General features: G+C 44.4%; 1 protein-coding gene across 1 annotated transcript in view; it reads left to right on the plus strand.

Annotated features, from left to right (window-relative positions):
• Nucleotides 1-680: 680 nt before the first annotated feature.
• The window catches only part of LOC118080229 (rho GTPase-activating protein 7), a 74,839-nt gene continuing 47,721 nt past the window's right edge, over nt 681-27,798 (plus strand). Inside the window, exon 1 of the mRNA XM_035105166.2 lies at nt 681-999. Coding sequence (XP_034961057.2) covers nt 885-999 — 115 coding nt within the window. The 5' untranslated portion in view covers nt 681-884. The remainder of the gene's footprint in view (nt 1,000-27,798) is intronic.

Consider the following 27,798-nt stretch of genomic DNA (forward strand, 5'->3'; position numbering starts at 1 on the left):
TTTTTTTATGTGCAGGATTGTGAGCCCCTGTAATCGGAGCCCTGGGCTCAGAATTATTTCATTCTAAGTCTATATGAATCTTGAGGATCTAGGAAAAACCAAAGTTGACCCTGCAAGCCTAAAATCTGCCTGCCTTTGGCTTGCTTTCAATGGGAATCTGTCAAATTCATAGATAGCTCTGTGCAATGAGTATGACCTGTAATACTTAAATGAAACTTCCAGGTTGAGACGCATTTGCAGCAGCAGGAGGAGGCAGCAAACTGAAGGGAAAGTCTGTTGTGTTAATTCCTTGCTTTGGGGTTCCCAGACACATCTGGCTGGCCATGGTGAGAAACAGGATGCTGGACCCTTGGTCTGATCCAGCAGGGCTGCTATTCCCACACATAAGAGAAGAACGGAGCAGTAAGAAAACTGGAAAACAAGGAAGTTTGTTATACACACTGTTGAGCTGGAGGAGCTTGGAAGTAGTACAGAGAACTGCCTGGCTGGCAATGTTATTCTGTGGTTGCCTAACTCTTTTATTTGCACTGCAGAGTAATCAGCATGTTTTTTGTTTTTTTATAAAATGTGGCAGCTGAGATGCAGATCTGCTCTGAGTCAGGGGGACTCCGTCAGGCTGCTATTTCCTTTTCAGCCTGACCCCGGATTGTTTGGAAGGAGTTTCTCACTCTTCCTCCACCCAATTCCTCCCCCCCCCCCGCTTTCCATCCTGGCCTCTGAGGGGTGTTAACAAATTACATGCATGCTCTTTATACAGCAACCCCCATCTGATCTAAAAGGAGAAAACTGCCTGGGAGAACTGCATTGTCACCGATGGTGAATTTTTGCTCACCTCACTGGATCCTAATGGGCTAGCTGTTCCTCTGTGGGTTGCACAGCAAAGGATGGCATACCCAGGGAGGTCTCGTTTGAGGAGATCTTTCAGTGAGCATATCAGGGTCTCCACCAACAAAGCATGGGATGTCTTCTGGAAGAGTGCACGAGAAAAACGCTTGTCAGGTCAGTTGTTTGAGTTCTTTTGCTACTAATCTTCACAATTTACTTGCCTTTATTGACTGTGTGCACTTCCCATACCAAAAATGGAGAGGAAGTCTCTTAGGGAGCTATCAATGTTATATTGGCATAAATAAGTATATACGGTATGTTATCCCACCTGAGATCATGGATCTGGATCATACATTGGTAATTCAGAACGGGAAATGCAGGATATTGGCTCATTGCTTTCTTAGTTGTTGATGCAAACCAGCCTAAGTACATCACTCTTCCGGTTAAATATGTCAAGTGAATATGTAATAAACTAGATGTTGGAATTTGGAATTGTGTGAAATCCTGGATTGTGAAATGTCAGATTAGTCCTGTTCTTTCTTAGTGCATGCAACTCTCAAGTGTGGTGACCACAAACAGCTGTTATGAAACGCCGTAGAAGAAATCTAAAACACTTGGAACGAAATGGTTGTATATATGTTCAGTTCACTGCGGTATGCAATGTTTTGATGTTCTAATGCCAAATGGAGCATATATAACTATTGAACCTTAAATCTATGTGATAGCATGCAGATTGACATGTTGATACCCTGACACTCAGTGGGGAAATCTGGTAATACCAAGCGAAACATTTTAGAAATGTGTTCTAAATACAGCACCTTTCAAATAGTGCAGCTGTGGTTGGAGGACACCTCTTTTTTGGCAAGGAAGTTTTGAATTTTTAGCTTGACCTAATACTGCTTAGCAATTAACCAGATCTGTTGTTAGGAGAATATTGCTTCCTGTTACCCTCAAGTTCAACCAGGTGAGTAGAGACTGCAGGAGGGAGGCATTGCACCTGTGCCAGGATGAGGCAAGTATGGTTCTGTGTGGCTGCCTGCCTGTCAGCATGTCTGCTAGCAGTGGGCCGGGAGAGGGGGCAGAGCCTGAAGCTATCAAAGTCTACTCTGCTCTTGGCTGTGGTCCTCTATCTGGTCTTTGCATTCTAACTTACCTGCCCTGGTGTAATATAGGTATTTGTTTATTTCTATATTGCGTTTATATCCCATCTTTTTTCACAAAGGAGCTCAAGTAGCATACATGGTATTAATTGCCAGCCTTTTTAACTAGGTTACTCATATTAGTAGGGTTTGTACCAAAGGAAAAGCATTGGTTAGCATTTTGAGGTATACCTTTATAGTAAAAGGAGGATTCTTAGACTAAAGACTGTAGGACCCTAGAGTGGAAGGGTTGCAAGGGGCTGGGGCATGTCAGTCGGCTGGGCCTTGGTCAACCAAGAGATCCCTACTGCTCCTATTTGGGACAGCTTTCTTTGCTTACTATGAATGACATCCACCCAGGTATTCAAGCTTAATTATTACGTGTTCAGTTACCCCACACCACAGGCTTGCTTTTTACAGAATTAAAGCTGGGAACCTGGGGATTGTGGATCATCATGGTGAACATTCACGGATTTACATCTAGGGAATGGTGCCATATCTCCAGCTCCACTTTCCTTAAGGTGAACGTACACTATTTATAACTACTGGTAGCAATATGTCTCCCCTAATGATGGAAGGATGCAAGTATAAATGACGGGAGTGTGTGGCTGTCCGGATGGGCTGCAGCCAGGGCTCATTAGCCTCACTGAAGCAGTTGCCTCAAGCAGCAGACGGATTATGGCTGGGAGGGGCAGCAGATCAGAAAGAGGGGGGCCTCCTCCTTTGCTTTTGCCACTCTTCCTTTGGCTGTGGATTCAGCGCTGTGAGGATCTTGCCGCTGTCCACCTGGGCGGGGCTCTGGGGCTGACAACACCCCAGGCTGACTCCAGTTGCCTCAGGACACAACATCCCCATGGAGGCCACCACAGGGCAGAGGAGGCAGTGAGGGGTATGGACTGCAGACCCTGCCCCGTCTGCCAACCTGGTCCTTAGCATTGCCCCCACTGGGAATTTCCTGATGCCAGTGATACTGCTCTTGCTGATGCTTGTTGAATCACCCTTAACAAACTATGATTCCCGCAGGGGAGCACCAGTTTATTTTTTGCCTTGGGTGGCAAAATATCTTGGGCCAGCCCTGGCTGCAAGAAGTGTGGTATTGCGTACCACTTCCTACTGGTACTTTCAGTCTGATTTTTAAAAATGTGTTATTTCCATTGTTCCTCACTTTCTGCATTCATTTGGAATCTCATCTGTCCCTTTATTCACCTTCAGTTTTGACACTGAAAGAGTGCCAGATGGAAAAAATCATGTTGCGTGCTCTATTCCTCCAGCCACTAAATTGGAATCACTGCTTACTTGATTTGATTAGCAGAGATCAGAAAACTGATAAAAGTATTATCCAGAATGGCTCTCTGGGCATCCTCTACTGTGTTTCTCATAAAATAAGACATACCTACAAAATAAGCCATGGCAGGCTTTTCATGAGTTGATTAAATATAAGACATACCCCAAAAATAAGCCGTAGTGGGGGAGTGGATGGCGCCAAGGAAGAGGAAAAGGAAGATGCCTGTCAGCACCCGGGGAGGGGCCAGAAGAAGCGGCTGAAGCCAGCTGTCCAAGCGCACGTTTCCAACATGAGTTCGCCGGGGAGAGGCTGTCAAGCTGGGAAGGCGAGCGGCACTTTCCCCTCAGGCACCGCTGCTGCCGAGTGAAGCGAAAGGGTAGAAGCAGCGCGATGGGGTGAGTGGAGGAGGCGAGTGCCACAAAGCAGGTGGCAATGGGGCTGCTCCGGTCGGTGGGGCACAGTCTCGCTGAGACGTCGAGGAGAAAATCGCTCCCTTAATCGGGCACCACCACTTTCCTTCTTCTTCTGCCCTAAATTGGTTCGTGAATGCCTTTCTGTGGACATTGTCCACTCTGGACATGCTGCTGCGAGGCAAGTTCTGCGCCCGACGAGAGGCTTGTGCGCTCTGAAAGGAACCGGAGCCGCTGCAGCCCCTGCCTCCCCCTCGGCGCGCCCGTTCCGCTCTCGCTCTGCCTGGTTCCCAAGCTCTGGCCTCCTGAATGCAACAGAGGGCGAAGCGTCCCGGGTCAGGGCAGCAGGGTCAGACGAGCTCGGGGCTTCCAGGCACCGGCAGCGGGGCAGGTTCATGGGAAAAGGCGGAGTGAGCTGCTTCCCTGTCAGTACGGTAGCTGGAGAGAAGGTCGCTGCCGAGTCAAGAGTTGTCAAGAATTGTCTTCAGCAGCCACCGTTGCTCCGCCCGAAAAGCAGCTCGCTTGCTGTGCAAAATAAGACATCCCCTGAAAATAAGCTGTGGTGTGTTTTTTTGAGGAAAAATAAATATAAGATGGTGTCTTATTTTATGAGAAACACGGTATCACCACACATTTTGAATTTGAGCTAATCATCAAACACATTTAAAAACCTTGCTATCACCTCATTCACTCACCAGAGCAGGGGAAGGAAGATCTCTTGCCAGAATTCCACTGCAAGAAGCCTGCTCTTTTGACTGTGTTCAGGATTCTCCCAATAGCAGATTGATGTGGGAGACTGGATGTTAAGAACATAATGCGAATGTTTTTTCTTCAGGCACCCATTGGAAAATTTGAATGAAGTGTTAAATACCATAATATAAATAACCTTTAAAAAGTTAAGCTGAATTGATGATGAGAGACATTACTTTTTGTCTACCATTCCACCTCTCACTATAGATACCAATATATAATTAGCCAAAAATGGTTGCATTTGCATCACATAGTCTGCAATCCTAATCCCACTTACCTGGGAGCAAGACCTATTGAATTCAATAGGACTGACTTCTAAGTAGACATGGATGAGATTGCACTGTTAATGGGCCTTTTTCTGTCCCTGCTTGATTCCTGCTTGTTGCTGTCATTGAGGATTCTCTGTTCTCTCTCATCTCCCCTACCAACCAACTCCTCCACTACTCTAAACCTTAAAATGCCATAGATTTCTATAAAAGCCAGTTTGCAATGTTCTGTTGTAATCTAAACCTGGCAGATAAGAATGACCTCAAACCTCCTAGCGGCTGAGGTCACCAAGGCCCAGTCTCGGCAGCACTAGCCCAGCCATCCTATAAGCCAGGGGTCCCCAAATGAAGGCCCGGGGGCCGGATGTGGGCCAATCGCCTTCTAAATCCGGCCGGCGAACGGTCCAGGAATCAGCATGTTTTTACATGAGTAGAATGTGTCCTTTTATTTAAAATGCATCTCTGGGTTATTTGTGGAGCATAGGAATTTGTTCATATATTTTTTTCAAAATATAGTCCGGCCCCCCACAAGGTCTAAGGGACAGTCGACTGGCCCCCTGCTGAAAAAGTTTGCTGACCTCTGCTATAAGCAGTGTGGTTGTTCTTTATAAGGAAGTTTTAGAAAATCTGGGGCCGAGCATGAGATCTGGGGCCTGCCTCAAAAGCCATATGGTTCAGCCACAGACACACCCAGTGACCCCCTAACTATGGCCCTCTCTGTTTTCCCCCAGTAGAATGAGGCTTGGAATGAAGAAGGCAAACAGAAAACAAAAAATCATTCCTCTTCAACCAGGCCTTCGTCTGATTAATATAGTAGAGCCTTTTAAATGTGGCTGTGGGAAGGGGGGTATTATGTTTGTGTTTTTATATTGTATTCTGTGAGCCACCTTGAAATGTTGTGATGAAGGGTGGTATATGATTTTTAACGACCACCACCACCTGCTACTTTTTTTACAGTGGTAAGAAAATGCCCCCATACATAATAACATAATAACAACATAATAATAATGAATTAACATAATTACATAATAATGAATCAGCATTTAGGTAAAACATTAAATACGTTGGCACAGGAGGACTCCTGTGACCCAAATGAAATAATCGATTTATTTCGGTCACTGACCAGAGTGCAACATAATTATATAAGTTAAAACCTTAATCGCTAATATAAACCATATTAAGACATTGGCCATTAGATTCATTCAAAGCTTGTCTCCTTAATTTGTGACCAAAATGGATTTGGAGCTTTGAGTAAGTACAGCAGTATGTTGGCACACTGCTTCAGATTCCAAGCAGTAATCTCTAGCCCCCTAAAGGGGGGGGGGAGCAGAAATACCTGACTCTTCTGTGTGTGTAGGTAGCCTCTTCCCCAACAGCTACAATTAATCTTTGATTAAATAACCATTTTTCTTCAGCTGTTGGGAGATGTGAGAGTATTTTGGAGCTAAAATAAAGCATTCCACACATAAGATAAATAAAAGCTTTAATGGCAATGACAGTAACAAATGGCCAAGTTACTTGAACTGGCTTTATAAATATTTTTCTTTTAAGGAGCTTTATGGTTTGTTCATTTGAATCATCTAGTCCTCTAGTACAATCATCTCGTGTTAATCTCAGTTAGGAAGGAAGAGAGATTCATACAGCTGTCCTACAGCTGGTATTTATCCTGCTTTGAACATGTAAGAGTTGCTATAAGTGGGATCAGTCTCTTTCCTGAAAAAGTGATATAAAGAAACATAAACGTTATTTCTTTGTTTCTTTCTTAAAGCAAGGGTGAAGCCGCTGTCAGAGCTACCCTGGATATGCTCTTTTGCCTTTTGAATTATTTATTTTTTGTGGTTAACTCAGGGGGTGGGGAGTAACATATAGATAATTAAAGAAGGACCGACCCCTGGACGGTTAAGTCCAGTCAAAGGCAACTATGGACTATGGTGGGAGCCAGCTTTTGTCCACAGACAGTTTTCCATGTCATGTGACCAGCATGACTAAACCGTTACTGGTTTGCTCCAGTAGGAGGGGTCTCTATAAGTGAGCCCACAATGACAGCCCTGTGTCACTATCTTAGCTGCCAAGTATCCCGTTTTTTGCAGGAAACCCCCAGATTTTAATCAGTTCCCCGCTGTTCTCCCAAATGGAGAAAAATCCCGGAAATCCCCCGGATTTCCTACCTGCCAGGGAGCCTCCATTTTGGGTGCTGCTCTGCCCATGTGTGGGCACCGGAAATAGGGCAGAGCAGCACCGGAAGTCGCTTCTATGCATGCCCGGCAGCCATCTTGGTGGTGGCCGCATGGCGGCGGCTGTCACCAAGATGCCACCGACATGCAGCCACCACCAAGGTGGCCGCTGGGCATGCGTAGAAGTGACTTCCGGTGCCACTTTGCCCTATTTCCGGTGTCCACACATGGGCAGAGCGGCCCCGGAAATTGCTTCTACGCAACTTCTGGTGTCGCGCTGCTGCTGATCCTGCATTTTTCAGCAGGAGACTTGGCAGGTATGGTCACTATTGGTTGGAGAAAGGCTTTTTTTTAGTTGGGGGAGTGAATGAGCAGTAGCAAATACTAGGCTTTGAGATGGAATTCCATGTGAATATCAACTAGGTGACAAGCAATGTTTCTACAGCAGGGTGACAGTGAATTTTTACATACACAGCTGTGTTTTATTATTCTCTGTATACATAGAAGCATGGGGAAGTTTTAAAAATTCCTACATATTTTTCCATTCCTAATGTTTGTTACTATTTTGGTTCTTAATACAAACTGCACACACATTTTTTGTACAGCATTCCCCCCTGTCCTGCACACACACCAAAAAAGCCTGCTGCAGCAACGATCAGAATGCACTCTACAAAATAGACAATTGCAAGAGTAGACATTAAGTAGGCCTTTAATGTGGAACTGTTCAAGATTCTTTCTTTTCCAATATGTCAATTATATCTTGGTTGATCGAAGCATCTGTTGCAGTAGGCAAATCTCTATACAGTGGTACCTCGGTTTAAGTACACAATTGGTTCCGGAAGTCTGTACTTAACCTGAAGCGTACTTAATATGAAGCGAACTTTCCCATTGAAAGTAATGGAAAGTGGATTAATCCGTTCCAGTCGGGTCCACGGAGTACTTAAACCGAAGCGGAATTAAACCGAGGTATGACTGTATTTGTGCTGGTTCCCAGTTTTCTGTCAGGCTCACTGCATTGTAGAAGTATCTTGGCTTAAGAATGTTCAGTGCTGTGTAGGTGTGGGATTCCTGTCTTTAATTCCACATTCAGCTGTAGAAAGTCTAAGGAGCTCTAGGTGGAGTTGAAATGGGGATTCCATGCATGAGGGAGGGAGAGAATTGTCTGAGTACCTTAAGGTCCATGAATAACCATAGTTTAGAGGTCCCAGGCCCTAAGGAAGACAGGCTATCATCCACCAGGGCCAGGGCCTTTTCAGTGATGGCTCCAACCTGGTGGAATGCTCTGTCCCATGAGACTAGGGCCCTACAGGACTTAACCTCCTTCCATCGGGCCTGTAAGACAGACCTATTTGAACTCAGCTTGATCTTCCATTTCCCTTCTTTTCTCTTCCCTCCTCACCTTTTTATGAAGATTACCCGCTCTGGGACTTCACAGCTAATTCTCCCCTGGCCTCCTCGCTGGCCCAAGTAGGTCTAATTTAGCCAGCTAGCCCTGGTGACTATCTCATGTTTATTGGATGGATTTTCCCCAAATTGATTTTTGAACTTTGAATTTTATTGTTATTCATGCTTTTATACTGTATTTTATGTTGCTTTTATGTTGTATTACAATTAAGTGTTTTAAATTTGTTGCTAGCCGCCCTTAGCCCTGGTTTCTGAACCGGGAAGGGCGGGGTATAAATAGAAATTTATTATTATTTACTAGTATCATGAAGCCCATTAAATTAACGGGTGCTAGAACATATGTGGTGAAACATTTGTAATAACAGCTCCTTTAAATTTGGAAAGAACGGCGTGCGCTTCCCCCCTCCCATTCCTGGTCTCTCTCTCTCTTCCCCTCCCTTCTTTTCTCCACCCACATGCCTCCCTGCCTCCCTTTATGGCTGCTCTGCACGTGCGCGTTGCTGCGACGCTCTTCCAGTCTTTCCCTGCGCCGTGGGAGGTAAGTGCTGGCTCCTGACGCGCGTGTGGCGCCCCCTCCCCCGCTTAGTCCCTCCGCTCGGCCGCTTCAACACTTCCGCCCGGCCGTCACCAAAGCAAGAGGGAAACCGAAGCCTACTGAAACCCTTATTAATTTTATTTTTTGGGGTGCTATTCGATTGCTAAGCCCCGCCGCTCCCTTGATATATATACAGTATATATTTTAAAGCACCCATAGAGTCACGAAAGGGACCCTCCCTGTGGCAACATAAAGACACACACACACACACACACACACACATGACTCACCGGTTCCTCACAGGGTCACTCCTCGCCGGCGGGCCGGTGCCTCCATCCATCCGCCCGGCGACGGCTGAGAGTAGTTATCCGCTGCCCCTTTCCCTCTTAAGGCGCCGCTCCGCTTCCCCGCTTCCCCGCTTCCCTCCTTGTCCCCGTCCCCCCGAAAAGCCCGCGAGGGGCAGCGGGACGAGAAGCGGCCGCTCAACCTCCTCTTCCCCCCTCAGAGGTACGGAAAAGCGCCCCCTGTTCGAGACCTGAGCCGGGTGGCGATGAGAGAGGGGGGTGCGTGCGAGGGCGAGCGCAACGGCTGTCTGTGGGGCACATGCGCAGTAGCTCAATCCCATGGACGCAGAGACGCTTGGACTTTATTATAGAGGATTTTGAAACTGTATAGGCACAGTAGTGTCTGAAGATGCACTCACCAAGGTGGCTTTGTACAGCCTAGTGGGGAAACTAATTTCATCACCCGCTGCAGATAATCCAGCTGTAGCAGTGTTTGGATGAAGACCAATCCTGGAACTACCACTTAGCTTCCCTGCTGTGCAGTAAAAGTTGAATTGAACAATCCCTGTCACTTGCCTTGGCTGGTGGAAGGAGAGGATATGTTGCAAAAATGAAGAAGGGGCAGGGAGATCTGATGCTCCAGCGGCACTCAGTGTTGTACAGTATTTTTTCAGTTTATTTTCTTTGAATGGTATGCACGTGGAAGCCACAAATGCAGTGTTGTTCCTTAAAAGCTGTTTAATACTTCTCTAGTAGTAGAGACAACTTTCTGGCAAAGTAGTTTCCCCACAAACCATCAAAGAAGTTTTTCATAGAATCATAGAGTTGGAAGGGGTCCTGAGGATCATCTAGTCCAGCCCCCTGCAAATTTAATATCACAACAGCTTGTATCTTATATACTACTATTCATTTAAAAAAATCAGAGCCATTTACAACAGTCAATGCAGATGAAGCATTTGAGCAGTGGTGAGTCATTTCTGAAATGCCTCATCTCCCATCCAGAAGTGATTTAGGATGTTCATTCTTTCTGCATCTTCACCAGTTGTTGCCCGTAACTTCCGCCATGGTGCAAAAACCTATGCCAGCCATCACAACTCTCTCACCAGGCCCTAACCTCAATGCAAGCGGAAAGAATTGTCCCTTCATAACCATATAGTCACATGGATGGCACGCAAAAAAGTATGGCAATATAGACAGTTAATACAAGGCTAGACCTAGATCTGAATGAGATTGGTGCAGCCTTTTACAGTCCCTGGCCTGCTGTCATCTACTTTCTACCAATGACAGGAGACAGTTCTGTTCCAGAGTGGGATTTTGTTAAAAATATTTTTGAGTTCCTTCACATTTTTAGTTTCATTTTAAATTCAAAGTTTATTTAAATTGCAGTCATTTACTATTAAAATGCACACTTCATGACATTTAAATAATTGTTTTGTGTACTTATTTAAAATGAAGACTAAAAATGCCCTTTTACACGATTTGAAAGTGCCCTTTTGAGTTTGTGTTTCTTCCACCTTGCAAAATTCCAGCATACCACACACAAAAAATCCCCTTCTACGGTATGTGCATAAATGAACAGTGTCTTGCCTGCTCCCTCCTTTTAATGAAGTGTCAGTATGTCTGTGTGAAGCTATTGTAAAAATAAGTTAAAGCCTAAGAGGAAGATCTGCAGGACTGTGTACTGTTGGGAGATTGGGAGTCTGTACAGGAGAAGATTAATGGAGCCAGAGGCACAACTTTGGTTAGAGAAGGGAAGGGTGATAATTGTTAAATGATCTTCCTAAAGCTTGCTGACCAGTGACATCATCTAGTTGTTTCTGTGAGTAAGAAACAATGAAAAACTGCAGACTGATGGGGGGGAGCTGCGTTTTGTGCTGACGATATTTTGTTGGGTTGACTGTTTCAAGGGCTGTCTGGTCCAAGTTTAGTTTGAAAATAAAGAACCATAAGAGCAAGGGGCCTTGAAGTTGCCCATCAACAGTGAACACCTGAACTGCAGAGTAAGCAGGTACACAGGCAATCTGGTCAGAGTCTTCTCTGCTATGATGTATTGTATTACTGCTTCAATTATAGCAATCCTATCTGAATGTGCATCTGCACACATAAATTAGTATATGCAAATCTTTACCCTCCTTTTTCACACAACCCCCCCCCCCCCGACAATCCATCCGCTACTTTTTTGGTGATTTATAGTTGGCCACCTTACAGATATATAACAACATGATTTGATTTGATTTAATCAAACAAACACATACAGTAATTTAAAAGTAAGTTGGTAACACTAAACGTAACAGGCAAATACATCTAAGCAATGAACAAGCCCAGCGGAGCATTTAAAATTATAATACAACCACAATAAAGGGGCATAACAGGTTTCAGGTCCAATTAAAATCATTACAAAAAAGCTACAGTAAACAAACAGGTTTCAAGGCCTGGAGCATTAAATAAAGTGTCAGATTACTACAAGTAAAAACCTCAGTCAGAAATTCAAAACTATCTAGTAGTAGGAAGGTCTAACTGAGTTTTCAGTGGCTAAACTTAATGTCATTTTTAATACACGTAAATGTCTGATAATTTTGTTTGCTTAGTGCCTATATGCTGAGAGACAGCTTTTAGAATCCCTGGATTTCAAACAGAAAGCAGAAGTCTTTGAATGGAATTATAAGATATGGAATAGCAACAGAACCTGTACCTGTGGTTCTGGAGAAAGTGAGGATCTTCCAGATTTTCTTTTATATGCTATGTACAACTTGGCCAATGAAGCTCTACAGGCATTGGTTCTTACTGAACCACCGTTTTGGAATTCTGCGCGAAGGTTTGCTTTCTGTTAAAAGGTGTCAATGAGACGGTTGAAAAGGTGCTGTGTTTACTCCAGAAGGGGGCAGTAAAGCAGCAGCATCTACTCCAATTCACTACTGAAATACAAGAGCTGGGATTAGAAACTGCAAATAACAATCTTTTTGCCTTCACATGGCAATGCTTTTATTTTTTTAAAAAAAAAACCTGGAATGCTGAACTAAAAGAAGAGACGAGACAATGTGGACAACTTTTTGTTTTAATTCTTGAAACCACCATTGCTGCATTTTCACTAGCATCGATTCTTGCAGTCCTACTTTCTTATCAGGCTTTTAAGTTCCATACTATTAACTCACAGTAAGTCTCAAATATTTTTCAAGGTACCCAGTTCTGCTAATGAAATAACTAGTTCTTTAAACCCTCAGATTTAGCACGTATTCTGCTTACTCTAGTTTTAAAACAGATGTTATGCAAAATCGGTCAGAATAAACCTTGGTGCATTCCGTAAAGATCCTCTTAGGTGTTAAGATTGGCAGAGGAAGCCCTTTTGGTAGTTCCACCATTATCTTCAGAGGTTTTTGGGGGGGTCCAGGAAAGGGCATTCTCTGGGCTTTGGTGCAACTTACTTGATTACTTCATTATTTCTAGATAACTGTGGTGGGTGGGTATCTCAAAAAACAGGAATCTTTGTTGATTGTGATGAATGGTTGTACATAGGATGTGGCTGCATGGGTGTACAGGAGCTCCAAGTGGCTGAATTTCAGTTTGGGGCTTGTTGACTTTTGAAAGCAGATTGCTGGTATGGAGGGTAGTTTTGCCATAAAACAAGCTGCTAGTAGCTATCCTGTTTTTTTAAAAAACCCCACTCTGAATTAGTCTCATAATGTTTCACACAGCCATAGGCACTGTTTGAAATGAAGGCTGCTGTAAGGAGTCTGCATGTGAATAAGGCTGAGAGGTTGATTGTTCCTCAATGGGAGCTAATGATTAGGATATCTTTCCTTAAAGATAAACATACGGTACTTGTATGGTGGGTGTCTGAATTTTGTGTCTAGCAAAAATGAAACAACGTTGTGGTTTTGAATGTTGGTTGAGAGGAGAGAAGTTCTAACCCAATGACACACACACACACCCCGGCATGTTAGTTTTCTGCTTGCTGGATTTAATAATGGGATTCCCCTCCCTGCAGATCAAAACTGACAGTACAGAACAGAGGCAGAAGAATAGCTCATGTGATTCCTACCTCATTTTGCTGTATGTGGAAAGTGTGTTGTTGACTGGCTAGGTCCTAGGAGGAGGAAGGTGTGTTCTCTGGGGGAGTGATGCAGAATCAGCAGTTATTGCACCTGCTTTACAAGTATGCTTTCTTCCACTATGTTGTGTTTCTATTTTTGTAATTAATAGTACAAAGTATCTCCTCCAAAGGAAAAAGGTAAAGGTAAAGGACCCCTGACAGTTAAGTCCAGTTGCGAATGACTCTGGGGTTGCAACGCTCATCTCGGTTTACTAGCCGAGGAGCCGACCTTTGTCCGCAGACAGTTTTTCCAGGTCATGTGGCCAGCATGACTAAGCCGCTTCTGGCGAAACCAGAGCTGCGCGTGGAAACGCCATTTACCTTCCCGCTGGAGTGGTACCTGTTTATCTCCTTGCACTTTTTTTGGCGTGCTTTCAAACTGCTAGGTTTTCAGGAGCTGGGACGGAGCAACAGGAGCTCACCCCATCGTGGGGATTCGAACCACCAGCTTTCCAATCGGTAAGCCCAAGAGGCTCAGTGGTTTAACACAGTGCAAAATGCTGTAGTGCTTCACTGCTTGAGATGGGAAGCACATAGTACACCAATGGAGGAAGAAGCAAAGGGAGGATTGAGAGGCCACTTGTTTGGTAGGTGGAAGTGTTGTAATCTGAGCTCTCCCAATTTTTCCCTGTTAACTTCAGAGTGCTCCAAAAGTATGATATAACATTGAAGAAGTACAACTGGCATAAGAGACTCTGTTGTGGTTTCAGTTCTAATGGAAGAAACAGTTGCTTCAAAATAGAAATAGGAACAGAAACCAGTTTGTTGCTCTAACTCAATTACTGAGCTTGACGTAAACTACAACAATGATTTAACCAAAGAAACCATCATCCTGCCAGCTGACTGTCCACTCAGCACTATGCTGTGAGCTGTGGGAACAACCAGATGAATGACTTCTTCATCCCCCACCCCCCACCCCAAAAAATCAGCTGCAGATGGCAGAATAATTTTTTTTTCTGATTTCATGCATACACACAATTTTGTAGCAAGACAGCCCCAGTCCAGTCTGTAGTAAAAATTACACCACTTGAAGTTTGCAATTGTTGGCATCCGTCTGTTTCAGCAGGCAGTGGAAGAGTGTGCCTTCAGGGGTGAAGTCAAACCATTGGAGAGTTACATTACCAGTGGCTGTAGAGACTGCTACAGGACAGACATGTTTTGTTGAAACTTGGACCGATGAAGGCATCTGGTTGTGCTGCTTCAGATGCAGCATGGTGTTTCTATGCAATAGCATTTTACAAAAATGACAAAGTAATTACGACATGCTTCGGATGATCATGCTGAATTGTTCTAGAGTTGGAAATGCTAGCATTTAGAGACGATTGTAATTTGGAGACGACTGTAATTAAGCGGTATATAAATTGTCTAAATGAATTCACTGAAAAGGTCATAAGTGAATCTATAGACAGCTTGCAAGAGTTGATGGGATGTGTTAGTTAGTCTTTTTGGTATTGCTTCTTAAATATTCAAGTGGTACAAAAAGATGGTTATTGTAAGGCAAGACATGTGCTGGAATGGCCTAATGTGCCAACTTTAACACTTTCCAACTATAAGATGTTACTACCGGTAAGAGGCACTGCCTGGTAGTCTGCTAAATGTGATTGGGGAGACTGAGGGCTAGCCTGCCCACTACTGCTATGCAGCCTCTATGTGTTTTGGAGAAACGGCATGCTATTGTGGGGATGTTTTTGATGGTGTGTCTCTCCAAGTGGCCCATTGTTTTGTCTCGTCTTCTAGAATATACGGGATTATGTACTGGAGCCCTGTCTAGTCATGTTTCATGGGATCAATTTCAATCTGTTACCTCCGAGGATGTGGACAGGCTTCTTGGACAAGTGAAACCGACCACCTGTCTCCTTGATCCTTGCCCATCCTGGCTAATAAAAGCAAGCCGGGAAGGGCTGGTCGATGGGCTCTGCAGGGTGGTAAATGCTTCCCTCTATGAGGGAGTATTCCCAGACCCACTGAAAGAGGCGGTCATTAAACCGCTTCTTTAAAAAACATCTTTAGACCCGGCCAATATGGCCAACTATCGCCCAGTCTCAAATCTACCATTCTTGGGCAAGGTGATTGAGCGAGTGGTTGCTGAACAACTCCAAGCACGCCTGGAGGATGCGGACCATTTGGATCCCTTCCAATCGGGAGTCAGGCCTCATCATGGGACTGAAACTGCCTTGGTCGCGCTGGTTGATGATCTCTGGCGGGCTAGGGACAAAGGTGAGAGCTGTTTCCTAGTTCTGCTGGATCTCTCAGCGGCCTTTGATACAATCAACCATAACATCCTTCTGGACCGTCTAGAGGGGTTGGGAGCTGGGGGGACTGTCATACAGTGGTTCCGCTCCTTCCTCCTGGGCCGTGTTCAGAAAGTGGTGGTGGGGGATGAGTGTTCCGACCCCTGGGCTCTCACTTGTGGGGTGCCTCAGGGTTAGGCCTCTCCCCCATGCTTTTTAACATCTATATGAAGCTGCTGGGAGAGATCATCAGGGGGTTTGGGCTGGGTGTTCATCAGTATGCGGATGACACCCAGGTCTACCTCACTTTTAAATCAGAACCAGTGAAGGCAGTGAATGTCCTGTGTTAGTGCCTGGAGGCGATTGGAGGATGGATGGCGGCCAACAGATTGAGGTTGAATCCTGACAAGACAGAAGTACTGTTTGTGGGGGACAGGGGGCGGGCGGGTGTGGGGGACTCCCTGGTCCTGAATGGGATAACTGTGCCCTTGAAGGACCAGGTGGGCAGCCTGGGAGTCATTCTGGACTCACAGCTGTCCATGGAGGCACAGGTTAATTCTGTGTCCAGGGCGGCTGTCTACCAGCTCCATCTGGTACGCAGGTTGAGACCCTACCTGCCCGCAGACTGTCTCACCAGAGTGGTGCATGCTCTAGTTATCTCCCGCTTGGACTACTGCAATGCGCTCTACGTGGGGCTACCTTTGAAGGTGACCCGGAAACTGCAATTAATCCAGAATGCGGCAGCTAGACTGGTGACTGGGAGCGGCTGCCAAGACCACGTAACACCGGACCTGAGAGATCTACGTTGGCTCCCAGTACGTTTCCGAGCACAATTCAAAGTGTTGGTGCTGACCTTTAAAGCCCTAAATGGCCTCGGAGCTATTGCTCAGCCCGGACACTGAGATCCAGCGCCGAGGGCCTTCTGGCGGTTCCCTCACTGCGAGAAGCAAAGCTACAGGGAACCAGGCAGAGGGCCTTCTCGGTAGTGGCGCCCGCCCTGTGGAATGCCCTCCCATCGGAGGTCAAGGAGATAAACAACTACCTGACATTTAGAAAACACCTAAAGGCAGCCCTGTTTAGGGAAGTTTTTAATCTGTGATATTTTAATGTATTTTTGTATTTGTTGGAAGCCGCCCAGAGTGCCCGGAGAATAAATAATAATAAATAATAATAATAATACTTGGTTGGTGATGTAATATGATTCTATGTTGGAGATTTTCCATCCTCCTCCTGAGGAGGGGAGGTACAGGTATGTTTGGTTTATTCTTGGCTTTTTGTGTGAGAAAATAAATGAGTGTAGTTTTTTTCTGCCACTTCTGGAGCTGGGTTGGGGGAATCCAGATTGGGAGGGTTTGGAATAAATAGGTTAGTTTTTGGAGGGTGATCTTTTTGATCATGGCTATTTTGTCTGAGAGGGTGAAGTTGGTGTTGTTCCATTTCCTCAAGTCTAGCTGTTGATTTGTCGCCACAGGGGCTTGTAATTGTGGAGGTATAGTTTGTTGAGGTTTCTGGTTATTTGAACCCCTAGGTGTGGCAGAGTTTTATCTTTGTGATGTTGGTGAATACTTTTTGGGTATGCAGGGTGTGTGTGGGTTGAAGCAAAATAGCCTCAGATATTGCAATGTTTACACAATGGGGAGCAACAAAACAACACAACTGCATTAAAAGCAAACAGTGAAAGATGCTGCCTTCCTTGTTACCACTATAAATACAGGATGGCTTCAAGTGACAGCAGGAACCAAATACCAGCCAGGAGCTGGATTTACTTCCCAGTGTCTTTGAAAGGCTAGATCATTCGTTCATTAATTCATTCCTTTCATTTCTTATTGCTATAAATTTTGAAGGGGGGGGGGAATCTCAAAGTGGTTTACTGCATATTAAAGCATCAAATAAAACATTACTGAAGAAAGTCAAATATAAAGAAGATAACTTCTGCAAATGAGAACCTTCATAATTTCCAAGGTTGGAATAAACAGGAAATCCTAGGTGTTGGTTGCAACTAATTTATCATTGAGAGTGCACATATAAGTGTGACTTGGAATACTCTTGAGGGATATTTTATCAGCCATGTTGATTGATGTTTAATGGGCCAATGAACATTTCAACACAAAGTGTAGATAATAAGCGGGGCATACAAAGTACATACTGTGCAAACCCTGATGGCTTCCAAACACAACACAATCATGCATCTATATTGTAAGAGGGTATAATGCACAAAATATTCATCTTTTGGCATCTCCTGAATTTACTGCTGAAGCTGGCACCTAAGTAAGGATCAGCTGCCAGGTGGAGGAGCACAGAATGTTCAGGGAGGACAAGTCAAGTTTTTACTTGTTTTGAAACATCCAAACAATATTGGAAAGTCCATGGAAACATGATTAAAATAACTTTGCACTAGAAAACAGGAAACCTTTGGTCTAAATATTACTTTAAAATATTGGAACAGGGAGCAGGGGGAGAGAGTTATAGAAATATGTGATTCACATATTATACTTTTGTAAATTTGATGTAGTTTTCTAAAATGACCAGTTTTACATGGAAATGTCTCCTCTTCTGTGCTTTTATAATAAGATTTGGCCATGACCCCTGGCATCCCTACTTGGATAAAACAAACAATATTCATGTATGTTCCTTCAACATGATCCTTAAGGAAACGAGCTTTTAAAAACCAGATAAGCGCTGACAATATTTTGGAACGGTACATCCAGGAGCTTTTCCTTTATAAACATGACAGGTTTAAATGACTTTGGGGGGGGGGGACAGAGTGAGCTAAATGGAATGTCTTTGTGCCTGTTAATGTTCAACATGATCAAATGTGACCTTTCAGGTTACACAGAACTCTTCAGCAGAAGTTACCCGTTAAATTAAAAATCCCATAAAACTGCCTTGTTGTTTCAGACCAGAGGTCAACTTACTTAATACTTGGGTTTTTGCAACAGCTAAACAAAATCTCTGGGAAACTAAAAGAAGGGCATACCGGTAATATCAATAGCCTTTCCCTGTTCTTTGTCCCCAGCATTTGGTAATCAGAGGTATAGTGTCTCTGAGCTTGAGGTCCCATTTTGAGCTATTCTAATTGATAGTTGGGTCTATCATTCATTTAAATTGTCTAATTATTTTGGAAAGCCACCTCATCTAGTAAGAACCATTGCATTATTCAATTATTGTCTTAAGCAAGAACTTCCTAGGTGACCAAACTGTGATTAGTTTAGTCTGAGCTCCATTCATGCAATAGCAGGGTGACTGTGGCCAACATAAGGTGACTGCTTGTAAGGGTCATTGAGATAATTAGGGCTTTGCATCCATTGTTAGTAATTTTTCAACTACCTAAAAGGACAGTTCTGATATAGCATGATTGTTCTGAATATAGCAGTTTTACCAAAGTCGCTCCTAATTTCTAGTTAGAGGTGTTGCTCAAGTGTTCACTTGAATTATTTTTAAAGGATTTCATAAAGTTGTTCCAATGTGACTGACTGTACTGTACAGGATTGCATTTTATCTGTTACTTACATTGTTGCCTGTTTGCACATCTTTAAGCTCCTCTTGGGACCTCTTCAATCTGCTTTGGCTTCACTTTCCTGAATGATTTTGTGTCTGCTGTTGTTCATCTTAATTGTAAAAACTGCATTTCTTCCTACGCTCTATTTCCTGTGCTTTGAGCAGTTATAAATCTATATTAATGAGGCATCTGTTAATTTCTTTGAAGCTTTGGTAAGGAACTTTATGAAAAAACTGAAGTACAAGTACATTAAGTCTACAGAATCATCCCTGCTAATATGTTGATACCCTCAAAGAATTTTAAAGGAAGAAAAAGCCACGGTATCTTTTTGTGGAAGCCATCCTGATTCTATGTGAGCAAGGTGGTTTGTTCAATATGTTTAATAATTCAAGCAAAAATGCTGTTTACTACTGTTTACTGTTTACTGTTTACTACTGTTTACTGTTTACATGGTGCAGACATTAGATTGCTAATTTCCTGGGCGTCCCCCGTCCCCGTCCTCGTCTCTACACTCTAGAGACTTTTTGTTATTATTTTTTAAAAAATTGCTTCCTTCAAATGTTCCTCCAGATTGTAAAACAGCTGGTTTTAGAAATGTGATGAATAATTTTATCTGTAGAGTTGTTGGTTTTTGAGATCATGCTATTTTGCATGCGTGGCTTGTTTGCAAGTACTGTAGTTCCTTATACTGATAGGCACATGTTGAATGTAAATCTGAAGGTTTTGTTTGATACTCCCATAGAATAATTGAACAGCATTTCTGAACATTATTTTGGCATGCAAAAAGTACAACTCTCTGTAACTGCCTAATGCAGCAATAGATTGTAACATGATTTGTATTTTTAACATTAACACGCACACCCTGCAACTTCAAAAGAAGTAGGAAAAGGGTGACGCTAGGCTTCTGCAAAAGGCGAGAGCTGCATGAAAAAAGTGTTTGTAATCTCCCCTTTTCCAGTGTAGGATGTAAGCTGCCTTTCCTTTTGTTGTTGTTGTTGTTTAGTCGTTTAGTCATGTCCAACTCTTCGTGACCCCATGGACCATAGCATGCCAGGCACTACTGTCTTCCACTGCCTCCCGCAGTTTGGTCAAACTCATGTTCGTAGCTTTGAGAACACTATCCAACCATCTCATCCTCTGTCGTCCCCTTCTCCTAGTGCCCTCAATCTTTCCCAACATCAGGGTCTTTTCCAGGGAGTCTTCTCTTCTCACGAGGTGGCCAAAGTATTGGAGCCTCAGCTTCAGGATCTGTCCTTCCAGTGAGCACTCAGGGCTGATTTCCTTCAGAATGGATAGGTTTGATCTTCTTGCAGTCCATGGGACTCTCAAGAGTCTCCTCCAGCACCATAATTCAAAAGCATCCATTCTTTGGCGATCAGCCTTCTTTATGGTCCAGCTCTCACTTCCATACATCACTACTGGGAAAACCATAGCTTTAACTATACGGACCTTTGTCAGCAAGGTGATGTCTCTGCTTTTTAAGATGCTGTCTAGGTTTGTCATGGCTTTTCTCCCAAGAAGCAGGCGTCTTTTAATTCCGCGACTGCTGTCACCATCTGCAGTGATCAAGGAGCCCAAGAAAGTAAAATCTCTCACTGCCTCCATTTCTTCCCCTTCTATTTGCCAGGAGGTGATGGGACCAGTGGCCATGATCTTGGTTTTTTTGATGTTGAGCTTCAGGCCATATTTTGCGCTCTCCTCTTTATAATAATAATAATTTATTATTTATACCCCGTCCATCTGGCCGGGTTTCCCCAGCCACTCTGGGCGGCTTCCAACAGAAACATTAAAATACACTAGTTTGTTAAACATTAAAAGCCTCCTTAAACAGGGCTGCCTTCAGATGTCTTCTAAAAATCTGGTAGCTGTTTTCCTTTTTGACATCTGATGGGAGGGCGTTCCACAGGACAGGCGCCACCACCGAGAAGGCCCTCTGCCTGGTTCCCTGCAACTTGGCTTCTCGCAATGAGGGAACCGCCAGAAGGCCCTCGGAGCTGGACCTCAGTGTCCGGGCAGAACGATGGGGGTGGAGACGCTCCTTCAAGTATACGGGACCAAGGCGGTTTAGGGCTTTAAAGGTCAGCACCAACACTTTGAACTGTGCTTGGAAACGTACTGGAAGCCAATGTAGATCTTTCAAGACCGGTGTTATGTGGTCTCGGCGGCCGCTCCCAGTCACCAGTCTAGCTGCCGGATTCTGGCTTAGTTGTAGTTTCCGGGTCACCTTCAAAGGTAGCCCCACGTAGAGCGCATTGCAGTAGTCCAAGCGGGAGATAACTAGAGCATGCACCACTCTGGCAAGACAATCTGCAGGCAGGTAGGGTCTCAGCCTGCATACCAGGTGCAGCTGATAGACAGCTGCCCTGGACACAGAATTGACCTGTACCTCCATGGACAGCTGTGAGTCCAGAATGACTCCCAGGCTGCGCACCTGGTCCTTCAGGGGCACAGTTACCCCATTCAGGACCAGGGAGTCCTCCACACCTGCCCGCCTCTTGTCCCCCACAAACAGTACTCCTGTCTTGTCAGGATTCAACCTCAATCTGTTAGCCGCCATCCATCCTCCAACCGCCTCCAAGCACTCACACAGGACCTTCACTGCCTTCACTGGTTCTGATTTGAAAGAGAGTTAGAGCTGGGTATCGTCCGCATACTGATGAACACCCAGCCCAACCCCCCTGATGAGCTCTCCCAGCGGCTGCATGTAGATGTTAAAAAGCATGGGGGAGAGGACAGAACCCTGAGGCACCCCACAAGTAAGAGCCCAGGAGTCCGAACACTCACCCCCCACCACCACTTTCTGAACACGGCCCAGGAGGAAGGAGCGGAACCACTGTATGACAGTGCCCCCAGCTCCCAACCCCTCTAGGCGGTCCAGAAGGATGTTATGGTCGATGGTGTCGAAAGCCGCTGAGAGATCCAGCAGAACTAGGAAACAGCTGTCACCTTTGTCCCTAGCCCACCGGAGATCATCAACCAGTGCGACCAAGGCAGTTTCAGTCCCATGATGAGGCCTGAATCCCGACTGGAAGGGATCCAAATGGTCCGCTTCTTCCAGGCGTGCCTGGAGTTGTTCAGCAACCACCCGCTCAATCACCTTGCCCAAGAATGGAAGATTTGAGACTGGGCGATAGTTGGCCATATTGGCCGCATCTAAAGATGGTTTTTTAAGAAGCGGTTTAATAACCGCCTCTTTCAGCGGGTCTGGAAAGGCTCCCTCACAGAGAGAAGCATTCACCAACCCGCGAAGCCCATCGCCCAGCCCTTCCCGGCTAGCTTTTATAAGCCAGGATGGGCAAGGATCAAGGAGACAGGTGATTGGTTTCACTCGTCCAAGCAGCCTGTCCACATCCTCAGAGGTAACAGATTGGAATTGATCCCACACAACTGGACTAGACAGGTCTCTAGCACTCTCCCGCCCCGGCCCTGCTCCCACGGTGGAGTCTACCTCCCTCCGAATCTGAGCAACTTTATCTGCAAAAAACTTCGCAAAAGCATTGCAGGAGATATTGGGGTCCCTATCAGGCCCCGATGACGAAGGTGGTTCGGATAGATTGCAAACCACCTGGAATAGTCTCCTGCTGCTGTTTTCTGCAGATGCGATAGAAACGGTGAAGAAGGTCCTCTTCACCGTCGCTATTGCCACTTGGTAGGCTCGAAGTTGAGCTCTAGCCTGTGTTCGGTCAGATTCAGAATGAGTTTTCCGCCACCGGCGCTCTAGCCGTCTCAGTGACTGTTTCATCGCCCTCAGTTCCAGGGAAAACCACGGGGCTGTCCGGGCCCCATGCAATCAGAGAGGGCACTTCGGAGCCAAACAGTCAATGGCCCTGGTTAACTCCACATTCCAGCAGGCCACCAGGGAGTCGGCTGAGAGGCCATCAGCATGGCATAAAGCATCCCCTACCACTCTCTGGAAACCATTTGGATCCATTAAGTGGCAGGGGCGGACCATCTGAATAGGTCCCACCTCCCTGCAGAGGGGAAGGGTCGCGGAGAAGTCCAGTTGCAGCAGGTAGTGATCTGACCATGGCACTTCGTTAGTTTCGCTTTTACTTAGTTTCAGATCACCAATATACCAATATCCATACCAATATCCATAGAGGTAAACACCAGTGGCCATGATCTTAGTTTTTTTGATGTCGAGCTTCAGACCATATTTTGCGCTCTTTCACCCTCATTAAAAGGTTCTTTCATTCCTCCTCACTTTCTGCCATCAAGGTTGTGTCATCTGCATATCTGAGGTTGTTGATATTTCTTCCGGCAATCTTAATTCCGGTTTGGGATTCATCTAGTCCAGCCTTTCACATGATGAATTCTGCATATAAGTTAAATAAGTAGGGAGTCAATATACAGCCTTGTTGTACTCCTTTCCCAATTTTGAACCAATCAGTTGTTCCATATCCAGTTCTAACTGTAGCTTCTTGTCCCACATAGAGATTTCTCAGGAGACAGATGAGGTGATCAGGCACTCCCATTTCTTTAAGAACTTGCCATAGTTTGCTGTGGTCGACACAGTCAAAGGCTTTTGCGTAGTCAATGAAGCAGAAGTAGACGTTTTTCTGGAACTCTCTAGCTTTCTCCATAATCCAACGCATGTTTGCTATTTGGTCTCTGGTTCCTCTGCCCCTTCGACATCCAGCTTGCACTTCTGGGAGTTCTTGGTCCACATACTGCCTAAGTCTGCCTTGTAGAATTTTAAGCATAACCTTGCTACCGTGTGAAATGAGTGCAGTTGTGTGGTAGTTGGAGCATTCTTTGGCACTGCCCTTCTTTGGGATTGGGATGTAGACTGATCTTCTCCAATCCTCTGGCCATTGCTGCGTTTTCCAAACTTGTTGGCATATTGGGTGTAGCACCTTAACAGCATCATATTTTAAAATTTTAAATAGTTCAGCTGGAATATCATCACTTCCACTGGCCTTGTTATTAGCAGTGCTTTCTAAGGCCCATTTGACTTCACTCTCCAAGATGTCTGGCTCAAGGTCAGCAACCACACTACCTGGGGTGTACGAGACCTCCATATCTTTCTGGTATAATTCCTCTGTGTATTCTTGCCACGTCTTCTTGATGTCTTCTGCTTCTGTTAGGTCCTTACCACTTTTGCCCTTTTGCTCATTTAAGAAGGCCCTCTTGTCTCTCCTTGCTATTTTTTTTGAAATCTGCATTCAGTTTCCTGTATCTTTCACTATCTCCCTCGCATTTTGTTTGCCTCCTCTCCCCCGCTATTTGTAAGGCCTTGTTGGACAGCCATTTTGCTTTCTTGCATTTCCTTTTCCTTGGGATGGTTTTCGTTGCTACCTCCTGTATAATGTTACGAGCCTCCATCCATAGTTCTTCAGGCATTCTGTCCACCAAATCTTAAATCCTTAAACCTGTTCCTCACTTCCCCTGTGTATTCATAAGGGATTTGATTTAGATTGTAATTTACTGGCCCAGTGGTTTTTCCTACTTTCTTCAGTTTAAGGTGGAATTTTGCTATAAGAAGCTGATGATCTGAGCCACAGTCAGCTCCAGGTCTTTCCTTTTAGCAGCGGCTAAAAAAGCCAATGCAATTCTGGGCTGCATCAATAGGAGTATAGCATCTAGATCAAGGGAAGTAATAGTCCCACTGTATTCTGCTCTGGTCAGACCTCACCTGGAGTACTGTGTCCAGTTCTGGGCACCGCAGTTCAAGAAGGATACTGACAAGCTGGAACGTGTCCAGAAGAGGGCAACCAAAATGGTCAAAGGCCTGGAAACGATGCCTTATGAGGAACGGCTTAGGGAGCTGGGTGTATTTAGCCTGGAGAAGAGAAGGTTAAGGGGTGATATGATAGCCATATTCAAATATATAAAAGGATGTCATATAGAGCAGGGAGAAAGGTTGTTTTCTGCTGCTCCAGAGAAGCGGACACGGAGCAATGGATTCAAACTACAAGAAAGAAGATTCCACCTAAACATTAGGAAGAACTTCCTGACAGTAAGAGCTGTTCAGCAGTGGAATTTGCTACCAAGGAGTGTGGTGGAGTCTCCTTCTTTGGAGGTCTTTTAGCAGAGGCTTGACAGGCATATGTCAAGAATGCTTTGATGGTGTTTCCTGCTTGGCAGGGGGTTGGACTGGATGGCCCTTGTGGTCTCTTCCAACTCTATGATTCTAGGAGAAACTCTGTTATTAAAAAAATGGACTGCATATCTAAACACTTCTGAGTTTAATAAAACTTGGGGAACACACACACACACACACACGAAGAAGTGGCTTGAATAGTCTGCTTTGTATAATAACTATTCATTCATCTTCGCATGGTACCTACAGCCTGCTTAACTAAGGTCATAATTATTCATAACTCCTTACAAAAGCTTGTGGCAACCCCACATTCCTATCTGACTAAAAGCCTTTAGCATTTCTTCCCAATGTTATCTAGATTGGTTCAGTACCGGTAAAGCTGCTGCTCTTATGATTCAATTTGACATTAGCCAATTCTTCAGGTATGAGGAGAACACACCAAAAAGGGGAGCCTTATCATAGTATGAATGATTTATATTCTATTGGCTGGGAAAAGGAGAATGCCAAAAATGTGTCTGGAAGAAGAATGGCTTAGCTTAGACTGGTGGCAGAGTAGAGAAGGTAATTTATTTATGACAATGCTTTGAAACTGGCCCATGTGGGAAAGTTATCTTGTGTAATCATTTGTGCCTGTTGATATGGAACAACCATTGTTTCTAGGAAGGCGGGATCAACATCTCTTTCCAAATGACACCAAATACGGGAGCCAAAATGTGGAAATTGGTATTATTGGTATGAGATAGAAGTGTGTCTTATTATTAATTTTTTTGAACTGTAATATTGAGCCAACTAAATGGCATAAACTTTGGAAGAAATGGCCATTTAAGCCTATATCAACAAAGATAAAAGAAAAAAATAGAAATAGAAGAATTGATGCTTTTGAATTATGGTGCTAGAGGAGACTCTTGAGAGTCCTGTGGACTGCAAGAAGATCAAACCTATCCATTCTGAAGGAAATCAGCCCTGAGTGCTCACTGGAAGGACAGATCCTGAAGCTGAGGCTCCAATACTTTGGCCACCTCATGAGAAGAGAAAACTCCCTGGAAAAGACCCTGATGCTGGGAAAGATTGAGGGCACAGAGGATGAGATGGTTGGACAGTGCGAAGCTACGAACATGAGTTTGACCAAACTGCGGGAGGCAGTGGAAGACAGGAGTGCCTGGCGTGCTCTGGTCCATGCGGTCACGAAGAGTCGGACACGACTAAACAACAACAACAACAAAAGAAAATATTAAGATACTGCATTGGTGGCATCTTTCACCTCTCAGAGGCTACCAGCAATCCAACCCATTATATTGGAGGAGTCTTATTATCATATGTAGTGGAGCTGTGAGAATGTTCAAGGTTTTTGGAGTTTAGTAATTAATAAAGTTATTATTTTTACAGTTCAAACCTAAATCCCTTTTTAATGATGGCAAATTTTAGCTCAATATTGGAAGGTAGCTGCTGATTTGACCCTTGAGGAATGATAAAATAAGATATGGAACACTGCACTCATGGAAAAACTATCTAAGCAACTTAAGGCTAAAAAAAAACAAAAAACCACCAAACAAAGACTATTTTGAGGAAACATGGTATATTTTTATTCAACATATCAGAAACAACAGGATGAGGACACCGCCTTCAGCACTTGGTAATTTCTGGCATAATATGTGGAAACAATTAACATGATATTATATAATACCTACAATTGATCTTAATATATACACATGATTTGTGAAATAACTTACCCCAGTGTCAATGATATACACACATTGAATGAATGGTAAGGAAGCGAGAATCGGGGTTCTTTTGAGTTAGTTTATCTGTGTTTACTGTTCAAAATGCATAAATAAAGACTACATAAAAAGAGAACTGGAACAGCAGGAATCAATTAACCCTTCTTTAAGCCAATTGGAGTAAATATTTAAATGCAGCAGTAACAAAGTGCAGAATGGGCATGGATCTTTAGCAACATACCATCTAACTTGATCAGTGTGAACTTAAAAGGATTTTGCTTTCAAAAAGGTGTGTCAGTGGTGTCTTAACTCAAGAAGATCAAGTAGAATATATCCCAGCTCCTCCGCTGTACTCAGCTGGTGCCAATCCCTAAACTTGACTTGATTTACATTTTCTGGTCACGCTTTCATATTGGACAACTCTTAAAGACTTAAAATTCAACAGATGACAGGTTGCTACTTTTGATCTCAATCTGACCATATTCGGATCTACTGGTGTAGGTGGGAATAAAGTCCACTGACCTTCCAGAAAACAGTGGCATGTGATGAGTGTTGAAAGTTTTGCTCCAAAAAACCCCCATTCAAACAATAAGCACTATAGCACTATAAACATCTCATTTGGAAGGGCCCTTGGTAGAGTCTGAGAGGTTCTGACTAACAGTAGCTGGTATTATTCATGCTGCATTACCATCTAAAAGGAGGTAGTCAGGAGCAACAACAGTCTTTGTTTCTGGGTGGACCTTGCTGTCAGCCTGCTATGTCAGTCCAAAAGTGTGTGTGTTTATCGCTCTTGCTACCTTGTGAGGGTCAAAGCCCGTGCCACTTGTTATAAAATAATATTGGGGGGGTTGCAGGGCACCATTACTAATGAACAGAGAGGGGTGACCGAACCTGACAGCTGCAGTTACCCAGAATCCCTCGCAACACCACCTTCTTCGCCTCTGCTCCACTCCAGAGACCCGCACCCCTCCCGCTTGGATTCAACCCTGCCTTAAGGAAGGCTTAAGGATCAGCATATGCGCACATTTCCACATGACTAGCAACTTGGGAGCCATAATTCACTGTCAGTGGTATCTCATTCACAATGGAAGACTCCTCTGAACAAAAGACAGTGATCAACTCTTATAAAAATGTTAATTTCTCTT

The sequence above is a fragment of the Zootoca vivipara genome, chromosome 2 (genome assembly GCF_963506605.1).
Source record: "Zootoca vivipara chromosome 2, rZooViv1.1, whole genome shotgun sequence".
In the NCBI taxonomy this organism is placed as follows: Eukaryota; Metazoa; Chordata; class Lepidosauria; order Squamata; family Lacertidae; genus Zootoca; species Zootoca vivipara.